Genomic DNA, 15953 nt, shown 5'->3' on the forward strand with positions numbered 1-15953 from the left:
TGGCTTGTTCTTTTGCTTTTGATCATGCATGTTTTTCTCTATTGGATTATTTCTGTATGATTTCTGTACACATTGAGTGAAAAATCAGACGCTATGTTCACGTACATATGCGGCTGTCGAAAGCACTATACTAACAATCTTTACATTTTCTTAGGCTGGCCATACATTATGCAATTTTCTTATTCAATTTTCTTTATATTTACCTTAAACTATGTAGTATACGTGCCTGCCTCATTGAATACAAACGTTGTGAGGTCAAATCGATTCAGATTTTGACCAAATTGATTTAGTTATTTTTTTTGATAGGACCGGGTCTCCGCGGACTAGGCCAAAGCCACGGCCTCGCCTAAAAAACCCTGCCTGCAGCTTGCAGTGATCCTGGGAAAAGGCCGGATGCCGCGGACTAGGCTGAAGCCTCGGCTATTTCCCAGGATGGCGGCGAGCTGCAGGCAGGCTTTTTTAGGCGAGGCCACGGCTTCGGCCTAGTCCGCGGCCTTTTCCCAGGATCGCGGCGAGCTGAGGGCATGATTTTTTTTTAGCCTAATCCGTGGCCTTTTCCCAGGATTGTGGCGGACTAGGCCGAAGCCGGCGGCCACGCCTAAAAACTCCTGCCCACAGCTTCTTAGGGCCGGCGCGATGTCCATCAGAAAAAAAAAATTGATTTGAATCGTGAATCAAGGTTTTTTTTGTTTTTTTTTAAATTGCATATTCTTTTTGGGGGCCAAAATCGCAGAGCTCTACCTATTATTATATGATTTTGGTAAATCTAAAGGGAAATTGTACCAGAAAATGGTATAATGTATGCCCAGCCTTGGTGTGTACCCAACTTAAGAATCTGTGAATCAGGCCCTGGATGGAGATGCTGCATAGCCTATAATACAGTAGATATTAAGGGTCAGGTGTGCTGTTTACAGTGGCAGAATTGCAGTGCCAGGAATAGTCTAAAGGTGGCAGTGAAGATCAATTAAGGCAGCTCATAGTCTAACCTTTGAGTTCAGTTGCCTTTTTGCCTTTCAATTTCTGATACAAATTATTGTATGCAAGCCCCTAAAAGCCACAAGCATCCAAAGCCACAAATATCATTGATTTTTAATAGTTTCTTTAGCCTGAGAATGTTGATGACAATTGAATTTTAATAATACCTTTGTCTAGTATTGAATGTATTAATACTATTTTCAGGTCCCTCCTGGCGGTAATCGTACTCAGTATGAAGAGATTGATATTCCAGTGGCTCTACTTAGCTACAGCGATATGTTGGATATCAGTAAGGTAAGAAAAAAATGCTGAATACTGTACATGGAAAAGCTGACGTATCTTAAAGCGGTGGTTCACCCTCAGTGACACGATTTTACCATCGAGACAGGCATTGTAGCGCGAGCTACAGTATGCCTGTCCCGATTTTTTTACCCCCGTACTCACTGTGTACTCGTACATTATAGATTTCGGCTCCCGCGGGGAATGGGCGTGCCTATGGAGAGGGAGGATGATTGACGGCCGGCCCTGGCACGTCACTCTCCCCGAAGACAGCCGGAGTAGGTCTCGGCTCTTCACGGCGCCTGCGCACAGGCTATGCGCAGGCGCCGTGAAGAGCCAAGCCTATTTCGGCTATTTCCGGAGAAGCGTGATGCGCCAGAGCCGGCCGTCAATCATCCTCCGTCTCCATAGGCACGCCCATTCCCCGAGGGGAGTCGGTATCTTCGATGTACGAGTACACGGTGAGTACGGGGATAAAAAAATCGGGACAGGCATACTGTAGCTCGCGCTACAATGCCTGATTTTATGGTAGAAGAATTTTTTTTTTTTTTTTTTTGTGGTTTATAGGGTGAACCCCCGCTTTAAGCATCATATTAATAAATAACATCTGACTACCAATTGGGCAGACCACTTAGATTGCCTACTGTGCTTTACTTTCTATTTCCAAGGGTAATAAAGATTGAGTTCAATTCAATCATAGCTTTTCCTAAGAAATGTGCCTTGCTTACTTAATTGTTAGCTAACCACCCTCTCACCCTTTTTTTGGTAGACATTCGGTCCCTCAGTAAAAGTGGCCATGTATGCACCAAATGAGCCTGTTCTGGACTACAACATGGTCATCATTTTCGTGATGGCTGTAGGAACTGTAGCCATTGGTGGCTATTGGGCAGGTAGCAGAGATGTTAAAAAGTAAGTATATTTTAGGTGTTGTGGGAATTTATTTTTAAAAACTAGACACTTGAACTAACATTATGTCTGTCGTATCACTTGTTATTGCACAAAAAATGCAGATACCAGGCTGCCCAACCCCCCCCCCCCCATGTTTTAACCCCACCCACCCATAATTACCCGACTAAGTGCATCCCAATTCTATACCTGTGCTTATATACATCTATATATATCTTTACTTTCAAAAAGGGAGAAGGAAGATCATATCCCTCTATCCCCATTGTACCCCTTCAAATTGTGTGGGGGAAAAAAAGAGGGGGGGGGGGACTTTTACAAGTGAGAGGGGGGAGTAAGAAGAGGGGAGAGCATATCCGGAGGCATATTTTTACGCTCGCCCACACATGGTCACCCCCCTTATATATATCCCCTTTCTATATCTATGTGCACACATGTGTTTATATATCTCTTACTTTCAAAGAGAAAAAGAAGAAAAAAAATATATATATTTATATATAAAAAAAATAATAATAATATATATATATATATATATATATATATATATATCCGATTAGCCATAACACTATGCCTACCCGCCTTAACCTTATGATCACCCAATTATTAATTGCGTAGGTTCCCCCCTTTTCCCCTTCAAAACTGCCCTGACCCATTGAGACATTGGCACTACTAGCCAAAGCATCAAACTGCCTTTGCAAGCTTGCCGTCTTCACATAGTGCAACCCGTTGCCATCCCTTCCCCAGGTACGCACGGTGCACAAGCACCCAGGCATTCAAATGATGTCAAAGAACGCATGTGATTCATCAGATCAGGCCACTTTCTTCCATTGCTCCATGGTTCATCGGGGGCATTTTTGGCTGTGGACGTGGGTCATCATGGGGGGCACCCTGACTAGTCTGTGATTACGCAGCCTCATATGCAGAAAACGGCAATGCATTATGTATTCTGGCACCTTTCTATCAGAAGCAGTATTAACTTTTCTCAGCAATTTGAGCTACAGTAGCTCTTCTGTTAAATCGGACTACACAGGCTGGCCTTCGCTCCCCACATGCATCAGTACGTCTTGGCCACACTAAACCCTGTTAACAGTTTGCTGGTTTTCCTTCCTTGGGACACTTTTGGGGTAGGGTCTGACAACTGCAGACTGGGAACATCTCAAATGGGCTGCAGTTTTGAAGATGCTCTGACCCAGTCATCTAGTAATTACAATTTGGCCCTTGTCAAAATCACTCAAATTCTTACATTTGCCCATTTATCCCCTCTTTCAACACATGAACTTTCGCGACAGCATGTTCCCTTCCTGCCTAATCTATCCCACCAAATTTCAGATGCCTTTTTAAGGTGATAAGCAATGTTATTTATGTAACTTGTCAGTGGTCATAATGGCTGATTGGTGTATGTATATATATTTTTCTAAGAGTAACATGCTCAATTGGTTTTAGCAGTGGTAAACAATGCATTAGACAGGGACACATAGGAACAGTTCAAGCAGGTTTGTCCTGCCCTTTTTTCAGCAAAGCAATAAACAGTTTTTACTCCAGGACTATGCACAGCAATTGCTCATCCAAGCCACTTACTAAACTAGGGTCAGTTCTTGAAGGGTTCTTCCTAATCAGTACCCAAATACAAACTGGCAGCTTTTGTATCCTTGTTTTTATGTTCTGTCAACACTCAGCCTTTTGCCCTGACTGTGGCACTGATGATCAGGAGGAAGGGAGTAGGGGGGATGGGACAGTGATAAAGACCAGTGGCTGAGGCTCTCTCTCATGCTGGTGTTAACTGGCTGCATAAGGGTTTGTGGCATGGTAGTTGTGCCTCTCCCTGCAGCTGGAGTCCCGGATCCCCTGCCTGAAGAGGGGCGGCCCGGACACCTTCTCTCCTACCTCCCCCTTTCCATCAGCTCCATACAGCCCTGGTAAAGGCTTCCCCCCCGGCAGGACCCTCCTCTTCTCCTCTGTTTACCAAACACCAGATGCCTTCTCAGGGTGTGCGGGAATCGATCAGCGCAGAATTCCAGTGGGGGGCGATCTGCGTCTCTGGAGCAGCGGGAATAATTGTATTCTCATTTTGCGCCGACTGCTGGAATATATCTTCTCCACCGGACAACACAGTGCTGGCCCCGCCTCCTCTGCAGGACACAGACATGGCCATGGCACCGTCCTTTCTCCACTGCCTGGCCATGGAGCTCACAGGCAGCTGCAGCATTAACCCTCTGCTCGCCAGAGTGTAGCTCTTCAACTAGGTGGTCACGAGGCCCCTGTGAGTGCAAGGCCTTATGCTACCACCTAGTTAGAGAGCCGCCTCTGCTTTCAGCCATTACAGCTTACCAATAGGATCAGGGGGCTGGGGCTTTAACAGACCGGCAGAGCTCAGAGGGAAGTAGAAGTTCAGGTGGGTATAGGAGATTTTAGTTAACTAAAATAGGACTAAAACTAAAATGATTCAGATGACAAAAATACAAGGACTATGACTGAACCTAAATCGAAAGTTGACGTTAAAAATTAACAGTGGGGTGGTGTTCCCCCATTCTTGCCTGTGATACCACCTAATTTGCAACAGATTGACATCGATATATTGCAAATGAGGTTATTGGCAGCAAGAAGTTAAATCGCTCAGATCAAAGTCACTCATATATAGTTTAGGCCTAATTTTTGATTCTGGAAATCTTAGTGACACTTCATTTTTTTTTTTTTTTTTGCAACCCTTCTCTACATTAAAGTATAACTATGGGCAAAACTTCTTTTATTTTTTTTCCCTTTTTGATAGAATAAGGGCGTGTCATAACCTCTGTCAATTTATTTTTTTGCCATCTGTGTCCCATTGAGGAGATTTCCCTTCACTTCCTGTCCCATAGCCAAAACAGGAAGTGAGAGGAAACCCTTGCAAATTAAGACAATGCATTGGGGACCCCAGGTCACTTAGAACTAGTGTCCCATAGAAAGATTTCCCCTCTTACTTTTCTGGGGACAACTCAAAGTTTGGGGTTTTCTTTTTTTATAATATAAAAATAAATAAATAAATAGAGGGTTCTTATCCCTTGCCACTCTAACCCCAAAAAATACAAAATTTTAGAAAAAAAAAAAATCTGTAAGCAAATATAAGAGTAACATTTGTTTTTCTTTCTCTTACTTGCAGGCGGTACATGAAGCATAAGAGGGATGATGGATCTGATAAGAAACATGATGATGAGACTGTGGATGTTACGCCTGTCATGATCTGTGTGTTTGTGGTCATGTGCTGCTCAATGTTGGTTCTTCTCTACCAATTCTATGATCGCTTAGGTGAAGAAACAGTGGCTGGATATTTATCTTGCTTGTTCTATTCATGCTTGCCAAACTGTACATGCCCTACACAATTCTCACATTAGATGAGGAACTTAGGAAGAACAAGCCCAGTACAAAATGGTGCAACTTGCATTGCTTTATTTTTTAGTGTACATTTTTTTTTAAATGTGCATTAATTTGTGCATAAAAAAAAAAAAGAAACAATTCTACCATCTGTGATGATTTTATTGCAATTTATTAAAGCTGGTCTCAAGCTGGCCATAGGTTCTATAGCATGGTCTGTGCCATGAATCACATGAGTGACCATTTGTAGACTAGGCACAAAGTAGGAGAGACTGGCTGCAGAGTCTTCCTAGCACCAGCTCATCTAAATGGTAGCATTTAAAAAAGTTTTACCTGTCCAATCACCATTATTCCTAATGAGCCCAGCAGTGTCTGTGGGTGTCCCATAAACATTAAAGTATACACTATTGGCCTGATTCTTGTAGACTGCCGTATCTTAGCGGCGGCTTAACGTATCTGATTTACGTTACGCCGCTGCAACTTACACGGGCAAGTGCTGTATTCTCAAAGCACTTGCTCCGTAAGTTGCGGCGGCGTAGCGTAAATCGGCCAGCGTAAGCCCGCCTAATTCAAATGTGGAAGGGGGGGGCATGTTTTATGTTAATCTACTGTGACCCGATGTGATTGACGTTTTTCACGAACGGCACATGCGCCTTCCGTGGAAATCTCCCAGTGTGCATTGCTCCTAATATGCCGCAAGGACTTAGTGGTTTTGACGTGGACCTAAATTACGTCCAGCCCCATTCACGGACGAGTTACGCAAACAACGTAACTTTTTCAAATTTTGACGCGGGAACGACGGCCATACGTAACATTGGCTGCGCCTCATAGCAGGGGCAACTATACGCCGGGAAAAGCCTAACGTAAACGTCGTAACTTTACTGCGTCGGCCGCTCTTGTGCCCAGTGTGGTCAGTTTTTAATAGGAAAGTGGAGGGACTGCCAGGAACACCGGGTATTTCACACAAAGGAGGCAATACAAAAAGAACAGGATACTTTTTCATACACGTACATGGTACAGCAGACACGTATCAGGAATATGAAATGTTGGGATAACCTATTCTTTAAATTGTTCCCTGATCAAACCGGGTACCTGATCCTATGAGAGCCTTCTTACACCAGTGCTTTTACTTTTTTTGTCATCTGCTTAAATATTCATTTTATTAAAGATCTATATATCGTTTGGGGGGGGCTTTAGTCAATTTTCACAGCAATAATGTGCCCTTGTAGCATGTGTGTGAAAAATGGGAGAATTGGTCTGGCAGTGGAAAGATTAATGTTTTTAATGGCATTTTCCCCACTTGCTACATCAAAGGCAGGTTCTCTTTCTGAATTCTTCAAGTGGCACACAGTTTTTGTATCACTGGATTAAATCTGGTGTGGTATTGGCCTATGGCAGGGTGATGTTCCACTGTATATACCAGGCTTCCCTCTGAGAAAGTATCTTGCTGCTTCCTTAAAGCTAGCTCCTAGGAACTGCATTTTATTTTATTGGATGGATGGTTGGTTGGTTGGTAGATTTTTTTTTTTTTACCACTAGCTAGAGCATACATTCAATCCTTTATTCTGGTTATATGCATAACTATAAGATCGTTTTAATGGAAGTGCATACCTTTCAGAAACTGATTGCATTAAAAGGAGAATTCAATGTGATTTAATCAATGACTGATGATATCAATCACTAAGATACAACTGGTCTTCGCAGAAAATCAATACACATTTAGCAAAAATGATATACAGTATAGGCTATCACATGTGGCTTAGCCCCAGAAATATTTTGCTATGATTGTTTTCAACAGTATTTAAAAATGTGTAGTAAAAAGTGCATATGCATCACTTTTGTTTTATTTTTTTGCAGTTTATGTAATCATTGCAATTTTCTGTTTGGCTGCATCCATCGGTCTATACAGTTGTCTCTTCCCATTTGTCCGCAGAATCCCATATGGCAAGTGCAGGTAAGAAACTAGAGCACTGTTGTATTTTATCTGTAATCTACTGTATTGGGATAACACTTACTTTATATTTGTTATGTGTTCCCATTCACACAGCATAATTAAATAAATAAAATGTATAGCTTACTCTTTCATGAAAAAATGCTACATGGCCCTACCTTTCTGTGTAATGTTTCTGGGGCTGGGGAAAAGGGGGGTAAAAGAATGAAGATAAGGGGGCGGGGGATAGTGGTGCTCCTTCTAGGAGCAGAACCAAAATGATAATTCATAGGTTCCAATTACTGAATAATCTGTATTGTATGTCTTGGTGGACTTTTTTTTTATAATTACTCATTTTCTTTATTTTCCAAATTACATCACATACAATAAACAAATAACAATAACAAAACAAAACAAAACAAAACAGAAAAAAAAAAAAAAAAAGGATATCTCCGTACATATTCAAATAAAAATACTTTCCTACATTATCTTATCCCCCCCATGGGCACCATCGGCCTCCCCCTCCCTCTCCTCCAATCCCCCGTCCCACTCCCCACCTACAAGAGGCGGGAGGGACGCCAGGGAGAGAGAGAAAGAGGAGGAGGAGAAAGGAGAGGCGAGACCCCCCCCCCCCCACGTGACCCCCTAAACCCCATCACCTTATGACCTCCCTACGGCACAAAAAGGAGGAGCTCAATACCACCCTAATAATAAAAAAAAAAAAAAGCAAAAGGGATTTTGTGCAGGGCTTAACCACTTGCCGTCGCCGCACCGTCATAATACGTCCACAAGGTGGCTCTCCTAGGCGAGATCACGTATTATGACGTCCTACCTTTTAGCCGCCACTAGGGGCGCACGCGCGCCGCCGGAGGCGCGCGCACGCGCCCCCCGCTCGCCCCCGACTCCCGTGCGTGTGCCCGGCGGGCGCGATCGCCGCCGGGCACACGCGATCGCTCGGTACAGAGCGGGGAACGGGAGCTGTGTGTGTAAACACACAGCTCTCGTTCCTGTCAGCAGGGGAAATGCTTTTCTTCGGTTCATACACTGTATGAACCGAGGATCAGTGTTTCCCCTAGTGAGGCCACTCCCCCCCCCCCCACAGTAAGAACACACCCAGGCATACTTAACCCCTTCCCCGCCCCCTAGTGTTAACCCCTTCACTGCCAGTGGCATTTTTATAGTAATCTAATGCATTTTTATAGCACTGATCGCTATAAAAATGCCAATGGTCCCAAAAATGTGTCAAAAATGTCCGAAGTGTCCGCCATAATGTCGCAATACCAAAAAAAAAATCGCTGATCGCCGCCATTACTAGTAAAAAAAATATTAATAAAAATGCCATAAAAATACCCCCTATTTTGTAAACGCTATAACTTTTGCGCAAACCAATCAATAAACGCTTATTGCGATTTTTTTTTACGAAAAATATGTAGAAGAATACGTATCGGCCTAAACTGAGGAAAAAAAATGTTTTTTTATATATTTTTGGGGGATATTTATTACAGCAAAAAGTAAAAAATATTCATTTTTTTCAAAATTGTCGTTCTATTTTTGTTTATAGCGCAAAAAATAAAAACCGCAGAGGTGATCAAATACCACCAAAAGAAAGCTCTATTTGTGGGAAAAAAAGGACGCCAATTTTGTTTGGGAGCCACGTCGCACGACCGCGCAATTGTCTGTTAAAGCGACGCAGTCCCGAATCGCAAAAAGTACTCTGGTCTTTGGGCAGCAATATGGTCCGGGGGGTAAGTGGTTAATAGTCCTTAATTTCGTGACTTTAGTGAGGAAAAAAAAATAAAAAAAAATAAATAAATTGTTTTCTTTGTTTCGTGCCTCTTTAACTCCCCATCACCTTATCTCCCCCCCCCCTACCATGCGAAGGGGAGAAGTTTCATAACCACCTCAAAAAAAAGGAGTGGAAAAAAAAAAAAAAACCAACAATATTGGATGTGTTCTTCTCCTTTCCCTTATTAGTGATCTCTCTTTTGTGACTATAACCTTCCTTTAAAACCCCCGTTCCCATTCTTATGACTCCCAAATAAAATTCCTTAAGGGGAGCCTCTATACTTATCCTCCTATGTTGACTTAATTGATTAATTATTTCCTCCTCTTTAGTGATCCAAATTAGTGTTGTGAAAAAGAGGAGGGGGGAAAAAAAAAAAAGGTGAGAATTAGGAGGGGGGGGGGGCGCGCCTCCCCCCTCCCACCTCCTCCCCCTCCGGTGCCCGCAGGGTAGGGAGACAACAAAAAAAGAAAAAAAAAAAAGGAAAAAAAAAGGGAAAAAAGATTATTCGCCGTCTCACCGCTCCCCCCCACCCGCCTCCTAGCCTCTCCGCCCCAAGCTAATCCTTCCCTACTTCAGGAGAGTAATATATCCACCCTGCCCATATATCCTTAAATTTGTCCTGTTGGTCCTTGACCATGTATACCCATCTCCCTGCCTCCATTATCCTCTCTACCTCGATTTTCCATTCCACTATATTGGGGACTTTAGGTTGTTTCCAGTATCTAGGTATCAGTGCCTTCGCTGCATTTAATAGGTGTGGTGTAACACTTCTTTTGTAGAACTTCATGGATGCTGGCATTCCATGAAACAGGAAATGCAATGGGGATTGCTCAATAGGTCTTAATGTCAGTTTCTTTATCCACGGGGATATCTCCTCCCAAAATCTCCTGATCCTGGGACACTGCCACCATATATGAAGAAATGACCCTCTTTGATTGCACCCCCTCCAGCAGTTGGCATTCATTAATGGGTAGATCTGAGCCAAACGGGTCGGCGTATGGTACCATCTAGTCAGGAACTTATACGACATCTCCTGTATATATGAACTTATTGAGGACCGGTGTGTTATTTCCATCAACCTATTTGATTGTTCCGCTGTAAATTTAAGGCCCAACTCCCTTTCCCATTCACGCATGTAATATGGGATTGTCTTATCTTGGGCACTCTGGACCATTCTGTGCATCCGAGATAACATATGGCCTGGTTCCAAGCGGTTAACACACCACTCCTCAAAAGTAGTCATGGTATTTACTGATCTAATTTGGTGTTTCCATTTATTAAACAGGTCTGTCAACTGCCGGTATTTCCATTCCCTCATTGATACCTCCCCCTGCTTTTGTACCAACTCCCTTAAGGGAAGCAGTTCCCCAAATGGAGCCACCTCTGAACAATTTCCTCCCCACCCCTCAAAACTACCCTTCTCTTCCCCAGGAGGGAACCATGGAAATCCCTCTAAAGGAGTAATAGGCGATATTGGAGGGGCAAACTTTCCCGACTTATTCATTCTATCCCAGATAGACAGCGTTGTTGTAGTTAGTGGTGACACATATTCCGATAACCCCCTAAATACGGTCGGGATCCAGGGTGCTCCCGCCAGATCCCTTCCTGCCAGTGTTTTCTCCAGGGAAACCCATATTTTACCTTTTGAGTCATGTCTCCAGTTCATAATACGAACCAGGGCCATGGCTCTATAGTAGAGTACCATGTCTGGGAGTCCTACTCCTCCTTCCTTCTTTGATCTTTTCAAAATATCATATGCCAGCCTGGGATGTTTATCCCCCCAGACAAAAGTCCTAAAAGCTTTCTTTATTTGTTTAAAAAATATTTGTGGGAGAGCTATAGGGATGGCATACAGGACATAGATAAGCCTTGGAATTATACTCATTTTAAGGGCGCTTACTCTCCCAAACCAGGTCAGTGTATAACTTCTCCATCTCTGTAAATCTCTTAGTATTGATGAGAGCAGGGGTATATAATTCAACTCATATAAACGTTTAACATCTGGGGCTATATGTGTTCCCAGGTAAAATATAGAGTCTGAACGCCATACAAAGGGGAAGGATCTTTGCAGCTTTTTCTTCATCCCCGCAGGCAGTTGATTCGGCATCAGCATCGATTTCTCTATATTTATTTTAAAGTTGGAAATGCAGCCAAACCTGTCTATCTCTCTCATCAATTCCGTCAGAGACTCTTGAGGTGAGGAAAGATATAGCAACAAGTCATCCGCATATGCGGATATCTTGTGTTCCATCGATCCTATAACTATCCCTTTGATCCCCCTATTCCCTCTAATCATACACAAAAAAGGTTCCAATACCATAGCGAATAGTAATGGGGACAGTGGGCACCCCTGCCTAGTCCCGTTTTTTATTTCAAAGTAATCTGATAGTCTCCCGTTGACTTTAACCCTTGCTCTGGGTTCTGCATACAATGCCATCACCCATCCCATCATTCTTTCCCTCAGGCCCATCTCCCTCAGAACTCCGACCATAAATCCCCACCCCACCCTATCAAAGGCCTTTTCCGCGTCCACTGAGATCACAACTGCCGGAGTTTTATTTGGGCCTTTGTGTATCCAGTGTAACACATGGAGGGCTCTTATTGTATTATCTCTGGCCTCTCGGCCTTTCATAAATCCTGTCTGGTCCGGATGGATCAGCTTAACAATGTGATCCTGTAGCCTCAAAGCTAGAATTTTAGATAGGAACTTAACATCGGAGTTCAGGAGGGAGATGGGCCTGTAACTAGCGCAGCATTGCGGATCCTTCCCCGCTTTCGGGAGGACAGTCACATAAGCAGTTAAAGCATCTGGCGATAATGGACTTAAGATCGACACCGAGTTGAGATACCTACAGAGGGGGGTCAGGATTATAGAGGAGAACTTTTTATAATACATATTAGTAAATCCATCTGGTCCTGGACTTTTGCCCTGCGCTGCCTCCAGTATCACTCTCTCTAGCTCCTCTATGGAGATGGGTTTTTCCATTTCCTCCAGGGCTGCTGTTGGTATTGCTTGTAGTCCCGAGGCCTTTAAATATTCCCGAATCCCTTCCTCCTGCCCCCCCCGTCTGCCTCCCCCACATTTGGATCTAGATTGTATAAAGAAGTATAGAACCGATGGAATTCAGCTGCTATCGCTTGAGAATCTACTATCTGCTTACTCCCTACCTTTATTGTATGTACATGGCGCGCCTCCTGTTGTTTCTTTAGTTGTCTGGCCATTAACCTCCCGCTCTTATTTCCCTGCTCATAAAAGCGATGGGCAAAATATCTATTTTTATTCTGAGTTTTTCGATCCAGAAGCTGTTTGAGATCCGCCCGAAGCTTCTCTAAATTTTGCGCATCTCCTGGCTTTAAATGGGTCTTATGTTTAATTTCCATGTTATGTATCTCCTCTAAAAGAGTTGTCAGTTCCTTCTGTCTATCTCTTTTAATACGTGATCCCATTGAAATTAACTCCCCTCTCATTACCGCCTTATGGGCCTCCCAGACCACCTGGTCCGACACCTCTTCTGACGTATTCATCTCAAAATATGAGGTCAACTTGCCAGTTAAGGATTCTACATTTTGCTTATCGTCCAATATCCCTTCATTCAGTCTCCAAGTTCTTTCCCTACTCCCAACCAAAGCTAGTCTCATCCCTAAACTTATCGGTGCATGATCCGATATGGTGATCGACTCAATAGTCGCAAAGTCCACCAGACTCAAATAATATTGGTCGATCATTAACATATCGATCCTTGAATACATATTATGTGTCTTGGAGAAATAGCTGTAATCTCTATCCCGCTCATGTAATACCCTCCAGCTGTCGACCAAATGTAGGGAACGTAGACGCTTTTTAACACATCTTAGCGCTTTCTGTGACAAAAAAGTTTTCCCAGATGAGGTATCTAAACTCGGGTCCATAGTAATATTAAAGTCTCCCCCCAAGATCAACAGACCTTCTCTGAATTTCTCCAACCTATCTAGGGTTTTAATTAAAAACTTAACCGTTTGACTATTTGGGGCATAAATCGTTGCTATAGTATAACACTGGCCCTGGATTTTTCCTTTCACAAAAAGATATCGCCCTTCCGGGTCCTTTTGTACTTCTGTAGGTACCAAAGGGCATTGTTTATGTATTCCCATTGTAACCCCTCTTGCCCCAGAAATAGGCGAAGGAGCATGAAACCACTGATTGTATACGAAAAGGGGCATATGGGGGATTGACCCTTCCACGAAGTGCGTCTCCTGTAGAAGAACAATTTCCGCCCCAAGGTGGCGCAGTTCATGCCAGAGACGCCCCCTCTTACAACCTGAACAAAGACCCCTTGTATTATATGATATAATTTTCATTTTATCTGACATCTTTTTAGTCCTTACTCCCTAAACTCCCTAAACTCTATTCCCTCCTCCCACCAGCCCCAGCCCCCCGAATAGAGGGAAGGGGACGGTAGGACGAGGGAAATAAGAGCGGACAGGCCCTGAAACAGGGCCGGCGGCGGGCGGGCGAGAGAGACAGCAAAAAAAAAAGAGAGAAAAAAAAAAAAAACCACCACACAAAAAAAGTAAAAAAAACGGAAAAAAAAAAAAAAAAAAAAAAAAAAACAAAAGGACCATACACTTAACCCCACGAATAACATATAAGCCACCATATCTACGTATGGGTAACCCCCTAAGAGGATGTTCTGTCCGTTCGAGACCTTACAACCCCGTCCAGACTCCCCACCCCCTCCACTCCCTAACGGAGAACCAAGTCCCTTACCTCGGGACCTACCTAACGGGGGAAAAATTCTCCCACCGACATATAGTGGGCCCCTCCCACTCCCCAAGCTTCCCCTTCTATTAATCCCATACATTTTGTCTTTTAACTATATTGACCTTCTACATTTTATTTTACCTTTACATTTTACTTAAGTTTTAAATATTTACCTCAGAGATATCCAACCAATTTCCCCGGGAAGGAGGGAAAAAAAAAGAAGGGGGGAAGGTGGGGGGAGGGGAGAGGATAACGGGGGAAACACAGGGGGAAAAAATAAAACGACCCCTTAAAAAAAAAAAAAAACACCACTAGTCCCCCCTCTCCCCCCCTCCCTCTCACCCCCTCTCAGATTGGCACCTATATTAGAACCAAGAAACCAACCCCCCCCCCCCCCCCCCCATCAGAATACATATCCAATATTTCCCTTTGCCTTCCCTATTTGTCCCCACCCGGCACTTGCTGCCACCTTCCTTGTCTTTGCATGGTTGACCCCTGGTTTTTTAATCTCCAGTCTGGAAAGTCCACCTGTGGTAGTTCCAATACATCTAGAAAATGTTGTAGGTCGTCTTTGTTTTGGAGTGATGCCGTCTTCCCATTTCTTGTTGCTGTGACCTTGAAAGGGTACCCCCAACGATATCTCACATCAACCGCTCTTAATGCTTCCAACAAAGGCTTAATAGTTCTTCGCTGCATGAGTGTTCTACGTGATATGTCTGGGTATAGAGCAATTTGGCCTCCCTCAAATTCAATTCCTACTCTTTCTCTTGCTTCTCTCATAATTGCTTCCTTTACCGGGTATCGATGCATTTTGCAAATTACGTCCCTTGGTCTTTCTGTACCTTGAGGAGCTGGGAAGAGCGCCCGATGCACTCTATCTATTTCGATCATTTCGGGTGCAGATGTCCCCAGAACTAACCGAAATAGCCTAGTAACTAGTAAATGAAGTTCGTTCCGTTGCTCTATTTCCGGTAGGCCCCTAATGCGTATATTTTGCCTACGCTCGCGGTTTTCGTAATTGTCCATTTGATCCAGCATTGAGTTCAACACTTCTTCATGTTTTTTTGTTGTTTCTTGAAGATCCGCGACCGCCTGTCTGGTATCTTCCTGGTCCATCTCCCACTCTTCCACTCTGTTCCCCAGTGCTCCCACTTCTTCTCTGATCTCCTCCACCGCCTGTTTACAGGAAGACTCTACAGCGTTTATAAGTTGCATTATGTCATTTTTTGTTGGTAGGGCCTTTATATGTTCTCTTAAGTCCCAATCCAATTTCAGCTCTGTTTGCGCTTTGGTTATTTCTGTGGTGATGTCATTATTACGGCCTTCTTCCTGAAGTTTGGTGGGGCTCGGACTTTCCCCTATCAGTTCTAATTCTGGGATAACTGCCCCCCGGTCACTAAGCCCGGTGACCTCTCCTGCACCCCTAGAGTTCACTCCAGGTGTCCTACTACTTTGCTTAAAGTTGAGCGGGGATTGTCCTCGGCCAGGTGTTGTATTACCTCTCCCTACTCCACCCCCTCCACGTCCCTGGACTAGGGGGTCCTGTCCTGCCATTTTTACTCCCCCTTTTGGATCTGGGAAGCCCTGCTTCAAGCCCTCATGCCCCAATGTCCTCTTTATTGTGCTGCCTTGATCCATCTTTGGTGCCGTTAGATAGGCTCTGAGCCCGTTTACCTGGCTCTTCCCACTACCAGATAGTTGCTTAGCCGCCCGGCGACGTGTGGACATTCCGCTGATATCCCCTATTTCAACCTGCATTCAAATGTGTATACACGTTTCAGTTTATATATTTGTGTGTATTTTAAAGGACCCGACTGTTTCCTTTATAGGTAAGTCAGCCAGTCTCTTCATCCAAGAAGGAGGGGAGGAGGGACCAAAAAAAAAAAATTGACCCAATAATAGTTTATACAAATGTACAGGTGCGCCGACCTGCCAATCTACCAGTACCACCAAAAAAGCAAGGAAGGAAGAAAGGAACGCTTCAGTATATG

The 15953-nt window shown here is 43.8% G+C and overlaps 1 protein-coding gene across 2 annotated transcripts in view; it reads left to right on the forward strand.

Annotated features, from left to right (window-relative positions):
• Positions 1–15953, forward strand: part of SPPL2B (signal peptide peptidase like 2B) — an 80785-nt gene that overhangs the window by 47922 nt on the left and 16910 nt on the right. For both annotated transcript variants that reach the window (XM_040325606.1, XM_040325595.1), the window contains exons 4-7: positions 1180–1269; positions 2024–2163; positions 5294–5439; positions 7363–7459. In XM_040325606.1, the coding sequence (XP_040181540.1) occupies positions 1180–1269; positions 2024–2163; positions 5294–5439; positions 7363–7459 (473 nt within the window). The remainder of the gene's footprint in view (positions 1–1179; positions 1270–2023; positions 2164–5293; positions 5440–7362; positions 7460–15953) is intronic.

Source organism: Rana temporaria, chromosome 1 (genome assembly GCF_905171775.1).
Source record: "Rana temporaria chromosome 1, aRanTem1.1, whole genome shotgun sequence".
Classification (NCBI taxonomy): Eukaryota; Metazoa; Chordata; class Amphibia; order Anura; family Ranidae; genus Rana; species Rana temporaria.